The sequence below is a fragment of the Mercenaria mercenaria genome, chromosome 10 (genome assembly GCF_021730395.1).
Source record: "Mercenaria mercenaria strain notata chromosome 10, MADL_Memer_1, whole genome shotgun sequence".
NCBI classification, from domain to species: Eukaryota; Metazoa; Mollusca; class Bivalvia; order Venerida; family Veneridae; genus Mercenaria; species Mercenaria mercenaria.
In genome coordinates, this window is record NC_069370.1 from 70328494 (window position 1) to 70338488 (window position 9995).

General features: G+C 34.5%; 1 protein-coding gene across 1 annotated transcript in view; it reads left to right on the forward strand.

Annotated features, from left to right (window-relative positions):
* LOC123561331 (zygotic DNA replication licensing factor mcm6-like) overlaps nt 1-9783 on the forward strand; it is a 28625-nt gene extending 18842 nt beyond the window's left edge. Inside the window, exons 8-16 of the mRNA XM_045353629.2 lie at nt 1114-1264; nt 1724-2115; nt 2599-2754; nt 4163-4291; nt 5664-5825; nt 6167-6299; nt 7124-7270; nt 8063-8202; nt 8805-9783. Coding sequence (XP_045209564.1) covers nt 1114-1264; nt 1724-2115; nt 2599-2754; nt 4163-4291; nt 5664-5825; nt 6167-6299; nt 7124-7270; nt 8063-8202; nt 8805-8927 — 1533 coding nt within the window. The 3' untranslated portion in view covers nt 8928-9783. The remainder of the gene's footprint in view (nt 1-1113; nt 1265-1723; nt 2116-2598; nt 2755-4162; nt 4292-5663; nt 5826-6166; nt 6300-7123; nt 7271-8062; nt 8203-8804) is intronic.
* The last annotated feature ends 212 nt before the right edge of the window (nt 9784-9995 follow it).

Here is a 9995-nt window from a genome sequence, read left to right on the forward strand (position 1 = left end):
CTTTCCTTATTTTTGTCTTTCCGTGTACTTGACTTTTCGTTTCCTGAAATATTCAGCTTATATGATGCGAAAAAGTAGAAGGACTTGTACAAGAACATTGAAGTGAAATTTTATATGAAAAAGCTTGAATATGTTGTTGTAAATAATGTCTCTAAAACATTTTACCATTAATCCTGTTACAGTAAACAAGTTAAAAAAAAGCATGTTAGGGTTGGGACAAAAAAGCGTTAGGGTTGGGACAAAATTAAGGATGCCCTGATGCTGGGTTGAGTAGAAACACAGCAATATCTGAAATATTAGTGCAAACAATAAGTCTTAAGGAATATAATGAGACAATATAGGTATGCAAAACTCATTAAAACAACATTCTGCAAGCAAAGGAACAAGTTGACTGTTAAACCGTTAGGGTTGGGACAAAAAACAAGCATAAAAGGATACTTAATGTGCAATGACATGCAAATGTATGTAAAAACTGAAATGTTTGTATTAAAGTATATTGTATTAGCTATCCAAAAGAACATTTTACTTTCTAATATGTTAACATATTTTCTTTTAACACATAAATATATGAGAAAGGTATAAATTAAGATGTTTGGCTTCATTTGGGTACTTTCCGAAACATGTTCAAAAAATTTTTGGAAACTAAATCTGAATATTTCAGTAGTTTACATTCATAGGTTTATGGTCAACATACTGTATAAACATGGTAAATGTGTAAAACAGTTGATACAGAATATTTTCTAAATAAAATATTAAAACAAAAAAAGATTATGTCACACGAAAAAAGCTATTTTTTGAGAAATTCTGTAACTTCAAATGTTAATTAATTTTCAACCGATCATCCGATTTGGCTGAAATTTGAAACATAAATGGTTTCAGGCTGCCTTATCACAAAAGTCTACTGTTAATCTATATTTGTGCAAAGATTGTTCTTTCTTACTAACTTTATTTTTTGCTTCACTAAAATGTACCCTTATTTGCTTTAGGCCATATATATTATGGCTGCATGTTCAGAAATTGATTGATGTTTCAACTTTACTTTAAACAGACGTATGTTAATTGCTTCATAGTTGTACCTGAAAAAGCATATTATCGTTGTTTTTTTTTTTTCAGTTTGGAGGCAGCTCTCTGAAAGAAGAAGAAATGACTGCAGAAAATGTGAAGAAGCAGATGACAGATGAAGAATGGCAGAAAGTATACGAAATGTCTAGAGATAAAAACCTTTACCAGAATCTCTGCTCAAGCCTATTCCCTACAATACATGGTAACTAATATACACGTCTCTGTTCAAAAGCTGGACCTATGGCCACTATATCTCATAAGTCATAACCATGAGACCAAAGATCGAAATCACATGTGAGGAAACAAACTTGCCTATTGGTGGCTCTATCTGGAATATGTGAAATGATGACCAAGCTGGAATGTTTTCATATACCAGTTTGTCGGACTTGTATTCAAAGAAAACTAGCACATATCCTCTAAAATAGATTGCTGACAGGAAAAACAAGTGTTCAGTTGGCTTGTATAAAATTGTGCTCAAGATGTTGTCAAGATACACTTAGAAAAGATACCTAGCATGTGGGCCGTTTCATTAATTGTGGCACACATTATCAGTCATTTTATTCCATTTTCCTTTCACACCTTATTTCCTTGAGTTTTGTATACTTTGAGATACTTTGTTAGATCTTTGATATAATTAATGCATGACATAATTATGTTGCAGGTAATGATGAAATAAAGCGAGGTATTTTACTAATGCTGTTTGGTGGAGTTGCTAAACAAACATTAGAACTGACAAAATTACGAGGTGACATTAATATCTGTATTGTCGGTGATCCAAGTACAGCAAAGAGTCAGTTCCTTAAGCAGGTGGAAGAGTTCAGTCCGCGTGCAGTATACACAAGTGGAAAGGCAAGTACTGCGGCAGGTTTGACAGCTGCTGTTGTAAAGGATGAAGAATCTCACGAGTTCGTAATTGAGGCAGGTGCTCTCATGTTAGCAGATAATGGTGTCTGCTGTATTGATGAGTTTGACAAGATGGACCCAAAAGATCAGGTGGCTATTCATGAAGCTATGGAACAACAGACGATCTCTATAACTAAAGCAGGTGTTAGGGTAAGTAAAATAAGTTATAAACAGCAGAATACTTTTCATGTGTAATAATAAATTTGGGTCTTGTTCTTTAATGTTATATAAAAATGTTGGGAATTTTGGATTTATGTAAAGAGTTTCAAATACTACAGAACAATAATCTAGCTTGAAGTAGTTGAAAAATGAAATTAGACGCTCTCTGTCCATTGGAATTGATCTTGATGATGAAGAGCAGAAATTTTACTTGGTTAGGTGAAAGGTGTAGGGCTTTAGTAAGCCTGTATTTTATTGGTTTGAGGCTATAAATGAGATATGAAGCCAGTCGTGGAAAGTTATCTAAATGTTTGTCAGTTTAAAATCTGACAGACACAGATCTCCAATGTAAGTTGTATTATCTTTTGATAAGTCATGCTTCATAAAATACTGTGAGGGCACTGTTGGCTTGATTTCATCTTCAGGATTCTAGTTGATAACTACATCTGTTACTATTTGTCTCTTATTTTACAGGCAACCTTGAATGCAAGGACATCTATTCTAGCCGCAGCTAACCCTATTGGTGGAAGGTATGACCGATCAAAATCACTGAAGCAGAACATTACGCTTACTGCACCAATCATGTCAAGATTTGATCTTTTCTTCATACTTGTTGATGAATGCAATGAAGTAAGTGTGTAAAATACTATTGTTTTCTTTATGAAGAGGAAAGGTCTTATAATCAGCATTTAAAATTTTGCAAAATGCTGGCGGTGTTTTTCATATCTTTGCTGTCCATACAAACCAGGTTGCCTATAGCCCACATAAGTGACCTGATTTAGTTCATACTCAAAACTCGACAGTCCTTGTGGTAAGACTTACAGACTGGCCTATGTATAAATGACCTTGAGCCTCTGACTTAAAACCTGTTATAATAACATTTTATTTAGGTTCTGCAGCCCACATAAATGACCCAAGTTGAGTTCATACTTGCTCTACAGACCTTGTTGCAAGACTTACAAACAGATCTATATAAAGATGACCTTGACTATTATATGATCTTCACCTTTAAACTTAATACTTGAAGAGAAAAACATCATCTTTGGTCAAATTTCTGTGGGGAATGGTCCTGTGTTTTGGAAATGCAGCTCCTTGTTTTTTCTAAAATATGTGATAGCAATAAAAGATGTTTTGGCAAAAACAGTACCAGTTTATCTCAATTTCCTTAATGCACTTTCTTGTATCTTGAGAAAAAACCAAGTTGAAAGTATGATGGCTTGCTGGCATTTGGATTAATTGTCGATAATTCACACTAATTTATGCTTGAAACTTCCATCATGAATATCTAACTAAATGAGGATGAATCGTATCGAGCACAGAGGTAGTAAAAGACTTTCGTAAATGGTAAATGTCGTCGTAAAAAGCTTATTGACAGAGTGACAATGGAAAAAAATAATTTTATATTTATAACAAAAATTCCAAATTAACCATAGATCAGTGCAAACTTCCCCATTAAAGGTTTTAGTTTCCCATAGGCTATCAAGGAAAACGAACGGTTGATGAAAACTGCAAGTAAAGTTAAATATTTTCAAGTTAAAATTTATTGCACTTGCATAAAGTACTAGCCCTGGAAGGGTATATTTATTGAAATCTGTAACATGTATGAATTTCTGATTGATTTTTTGAGACAGTGTATCCTGTGTCCCATTTGGGCCAAAATAGTTTTTTTATGAAAACTGTTCTCACCACCACCACCAACCAAAAAAAAAGTGCTTTGAGTCCTATTCCTTTTAAATGTAACGTATTTAAGAAAAATATTTTGATTGTGATGTGAATTCTTGTATTTTAGTTGATACAATGCGAATTTTCCCTCCAGATGGACCAGTGCCCAAATATGATAAGATCTCCACAAACCATGTAACATTTGGCTTGCCAACTACCTATTTCTTCAGTTTTTCAATACTGATCTATGACATTGATTTGGCAGTGATTTGGTCATTGTTTAACATGAAATATGCTGCAATTTTCTTAGATGCAAAATAATCGGAAGTAGGATCTTTCTAGTTTCTCTAAAATTGATAAAACTTAATATTTTCAGGTGACAGATTATGCGATTGCTCGACGTATTGTAGACTTGCACAGCCGTAATGAGGAATCGGTAGACCGTGTTTACTGTGTAGAAGATATAATGAGATACTTGATGTTCGCCAGGCAGTTCAAGCCAAAGGTAAGTACAGTTGGTTGTTTACAGCCTAGATGATTCCTTCAAGACAGATTATAGCTTTTGCCAAATCATATAGATACTGAAGGTAGGGATGAAGAAATTTTTGACCAATTTAATTGACATTGGAAAAACTTAGTATCAAAGTGGCTTACCTGGAGGTTATGTGGGGGTATTTAGGAGGTCCGTCTTTGTTTTGAAAATTGGATTGAAAACTTTGCTTAATATTGGCTACTGGATATTGTTTCTAATCCATAATAATTTGAATTCATGCAGAGCAAATCTTTGCCTCATTGTAAATTGGAAATGGTTTCATTTTCTCTGATTTCATGAAAGCAGCAATTTTTAAATTTAAATGGTTGCGAGTATGAAGTAGAGTGGTGGAACCTATGCTCGCGGTATTTTGTACATATATTATCTTTTTAAGAAACAAGAAAAAATTATTATTTCGATTTGCCTATACAAAAACATAAAGTTATCCTCCTATTATCGAAACATATTGTTGATGTGCGTCATCACGTGACTTAGTCGTCTCGTGAGCTATCGACACGGCATAAGTGAAAAAGTGAAAATTCGCCCTGAAGGGAACCTATGCTGGCGGTATGTTTTATCTATTAAACTAAGGGCGAAAAAAACATTCAGCAGGCTAAAAATGAACAAACAAGCATATGCGAATATAATATTTAGAACATTACTCATTTATTATGTGAAAAACAAAAGAAATGAGGATAAAATTTAGTATGTGCCTCTATGTGTATATTTCCCTTACAGAAATGGAGTCACTATTAGGAAAAAGCTTATAAACGTATAATAATGTTATATAAAACAGAATGTTCAAGTATTAATGATTCAAACAACGACCGTGAATAACTCACTAATGTTTCCGACACTTCTTTTGTCTGTAGGAAAATTACTCCTCCCTACATCTCAGAAAAAGCCATTTGGACTTTGTCAAAATACTAAGATCAACATCGATCTTTTCATGGTTCGACAGGCACTCGTATTGTAGCCAGGCGTCACATTCATCACATCTTGCTCTTAAATGTATCTTACATCTGACTGTAATGCATGATTTCTAAAAAACTAAATTTAGTTGGGTTATTTTGACATATTTGTCTGAGATTTGTGCGACGGATACAGATTGCGTAAAATGTATCGGCTGCTGTATACGTCACGTGAGCGGCACGCGCGGCTATCGCTACGTTTGTTGTAAAGGCATTTCACCACTGGTCGGTGTTGAACATAGCATGATGAAATATTTTTATCTGTGCTTCTGCAGAGAGCGTATTCATCGAAATACCGCGAGCATAGGAATACCGCGAGCATAGGTTCCACCACTCTAGCGTTAACTATTGTATGTTGACTTTATCATCAACAGATCAGTAAAGAAGCACAGGACTATATGATTGAGGAGTATAAAAGATTGAGGCAGAGAGACGGTACTGGGGCTGCAAAGTCTGCATGGAGGATCACAGTACGACAGTTGGAGAGCATGATTCGACTCTCGGAGGGCATGGCTAGGATGCACTGTCAGGATGAGGTACGATGATAAATAAGTCATTTGTAAGATAACTAATGTCATATTGTACTTGCCAGGAATTGGGGTATCATACTGTCCTTTCCAAGGATCCAGGCATTCTAAAAAAAATTTACTGAACTTGCCATAAATCTTTGCATCATTCTGCATTTGCCAATAATCTGAAATCATGTACTTTTGGTGAATCTGGATCATGTTGTACTTGCCAAGAAACAAAGAATCATATTGTACTTTCCAAGAATTTCATATTTAACTGAAATCTAAATGAAGCAGTTAAATTATTGCTAAAAAGCTAGTGTATTGGGGTGATACATGGATGACAAAGTTTTGTTTCACATATGCAGGTTCAGCCAAAGCATGTAAAGGAGGCGTTCCGGTTGTTAAACAAATCAATTATCAGGGTAGAACAACCAGACATACACCTTGAGGAGGAGGAGGAAGAGACAGAACAAGATGTTGAGATGGAGGTAGACGAAAGTAAGTACATCTTGTGTATCACAGTAAAACACCAATCACTCAAAATTTCTCGGGAATAGCAAAATTCTTACTAAGACTGTCAAGCAGTCTAAAACTCTGAAATCACCAGGGGACCACACAGCTTGCTCAAGCCAGCCATGGTACTTGAGCCATTCCTTCTTGAGCGAGTGGAGTTTTATTGTATGTTCTTTTCAAATACGCTTTTAGTTCCTGTAAATGATATTTCTGTGATGATAAGAAAATTAGTTCAAAATTTGGTGGCTTGGTGACAGTGAGAACTTGTGAAACAGCAACATTGCAGCAGAATTAACATTTAGTGAAACTGAGTTTAGTGTGTTGGAATTACATGAAAAACAGTTTGGGGAAAGAAAAACAAAAGAAAAAGAATTGGATAATGTTTTTGATCCAATATGGACAGTCCTTTAAATATCTTAACCGATTTCCATTATTGTATTTATGGTAAGCAGTGGAGTTTGTGGCTTTGTCACAGTTACAAATAAGATTTGAATTGTTGTAGATGGACCAAAGAGACTTGACTTGAAAAAAATACTTCAGTACAGAAGCTTGCATTTAAAGGGAAAGTCTCAGTTTAATTAAGTTAGTGGACTTAAATGATTTGGCAATTTCTGTATGGCCACAGATTGTTGAGACTTCGGACGTAAATACAGCTTGACTAGCACATAGCTTTCCTAATGAACCAGAGGGTGATTACAGGTCTGAACCTTAAACTACAAATTGCAATTACTGGTAGATATGTGCAAGTAAGTCTAGACTTTAGTATTATATTACTGTAAGTATTGCCCTAAAACTGAAAAATATTTCAGATACTCCACCAGCAGCTGATCAACCGGAAGAGACGCCAGCTGCAGCAGGACATCCAAAGAAGGGCCTCAAATTGTCATATGATGAATATAAACAGATGGCTAACCTAATGGTGCTTTACATGAGAAAATCAGAGGAGGAATCCGAGGGTATGGCTACGTTTGTTCTTTTATTAACATTGTGCAGTAAAATAATAGCTATATGATGGTACCTTGTTTCTATTGTATGTCAGTGGAAGATAATCGATTGATGTGACACAGGGTAACCTTTATGAGCTCCTAATTAGATATTTACAGTGTCAAATTTTATTGAAGTCTACTGATACGGACATTGTAAACATGTCCTTTAGTCTTCACCAGTTTTCTTATGGGAGAACATTGTGATGTGTTTCCTGCACGTGTAGATGTTGTAAGGATAAGATATTGGTAGAAAAAATGCTTTTAGCAATAATGACACTAAATCAAATCCAAATGAAATTTGGTAGCCATTTAAAATGTTTGATTAAAGAAAATCTTGAAATCTGTTAAAGTTACAATGGTGCAAGCTGCTGTTGAATTTGAATTATTTCATATCAGCCTGCCAGCTTCTTGCTTGTAAAATATTGGCGGTTCTCCACTGGAGCACATCTTTGTTTACTCAGTGGTTGTAACCTTTGATCTGTTACTAAGTGACTGGTACTATGCATGAAATGTGCCAGAATACACAAGTTATTCAGTAATATTGAACCAGAAATAGAAGTAAAGAACTGCTTATCAATTAAAAGAAATACTGCTCAGGCAGAGAAAGACCTGTAAAAATCAGAATCTTGCATCCGTCCTTTGCTGGTAGGTTCAGTTGCTTGACTTGTGGTCTGGGTCATATCATAGTAATGTAATTATCAAGTTGGTGTGTAATCATATTGTAAATAATTCTTATTATGTCAAGTCTTAATCATATTTCAGATACAGACAGTGCTGGATTACGGCGTAGTAATCTGATCAGTTGGTATCTTGGGGAGATGGAGAGTGAAATAGAGTCAGAGGCGGAGCTTATTGAGAAGAAATCTGTGGTAGAGAAAGTTTTGGACCGCCTAGTGCATCATGTAAGTTATAAAAAAAAGTTGTAATTGTTAAAAGCAGAGTCTAGATATTGTAGGATTTAAAATTATCCGAGTTTGACTTGTTGTGAATGCTATTTGGATAACATGTTATATCTTGAATTATGTTGTTTATGAATACTGACTCGAACTTGTTTTGCCGTGGAAATTCTAGAAACTTGAGAATGATTGCTTTAAAATATTAAGAAATTATGTGCAGTGACAGACTTGCTGTAGTTTGGTAGCTCTACAGAGGTAATAGAGAAAGCGGCTTGATTCAATAATGGTCAGACCTGTCGTACGTGTATAATAGAGAAAATTGCTTTATGAGACAGATGTCTCGTAAAAGACCATTCAGAGAATAACAGGAGTTCCTTATTTACCGGTGTTCAGAATTCATTAAATACAGTATTATACTGTACACTGTAGATGTGTACATTGGATATGAAATTGATGGTCTCAACACAGATTTGACTGTGAATGATGGCATTGAAACTTTTTAACTTTACTGAATCGAATATTATAGGAATTATTAAAAGCTCCAGTACATTTGCAGGGTTATAGAGGTTTTAAAGTGTATTGATGTAGCACTAACTTTTACTTTGTAGGATCATGTTCTAATTGAGCTTACCCAGACTGGACTTGGAAAAAGATCAAAACAAGATGAAGAAAGTCTGATCAAGGAAGACGACCCATTCCTTGTTGTGCATCCGAACTATGTAGTAGACTGAGATAGACTCTTCTTGTTTAAAACGCTGTAACTTTATTACTAGTTTCTGTTAAGTCTACCTTAAGAATTGGGTTGAATTAAAGGAAATTTAGGTACTCTTGTAAAACCCTTTCTACATAGTAAATTGTGATATCACCATTTTACTTGGTAAAATTACTCAACAGCTGTATGTCTGGTCTACTAGTATGTATTTTATTGCTGTTTGAGTCATTAGATACAGATACATGGTGTATTACCTGTAGTATACAGAGTTTTCTTGTGTAAAATATTATGAAAGTTTCCAAAATAGTTCCCTAAAGCAGTGCTATTATATTTACATATTTATTATGGACACTGTTAAAATAATACATTTTATGTATCACTACAATTTCAAAATATTTAATGTTTCCAATTCTGTCTGTTGAAATTTTTAATGTTTTCTATTTGTGTACATATATCCTTTATATATGTAGATACAGGGAAATGTTTAGCTGGGGACGGGACCAATTTGTACTGTAAGTTACCTTTGCGTATCTGATCATGTGTTCACCTGTATGTGTTCATTTGTTAAAAATGTGTTCAACTTGATATTTACTGTAATATATTCTTTGATCTGATCATGTGAAATTATATATTTGTTTAATTACCTAAAATTGTTGACTGAACATAGTTTTGACTTCCGCTTGAATAAAGTTAAAAAGTGCGGTAGACAAGTATAAACAGTCTGTCCAGATTTTCATAATACTTCATGTGACTGAAGTTTGTTTTTTGAAACAGGCATTACTTGTCCTGAAAAAAAAGTGCTTTGAAATGTTGAAAAAAGATGATTGTATAGATAAAAGGAAATGATGGAGAGAAAAATAAACATGTAAAGACGTCATAGTTTTCAGTTTACTTTCAGCAGTGTTTTAGCTGTATCTTGAAACTGCGAACAGACTTGTCAGTGTGAATTGTAAGGGGCTGTGGTTATTGTTGACTCCGTTTGTCTAAATGGTTCTGATTTATAGTTTTTATCTGGACCAGAAGGAAAAAGTCATTTGCCGCTGTAGCGCTTGTTCCACAAGCTCGATAGGTCTTTATGGTGGAATGA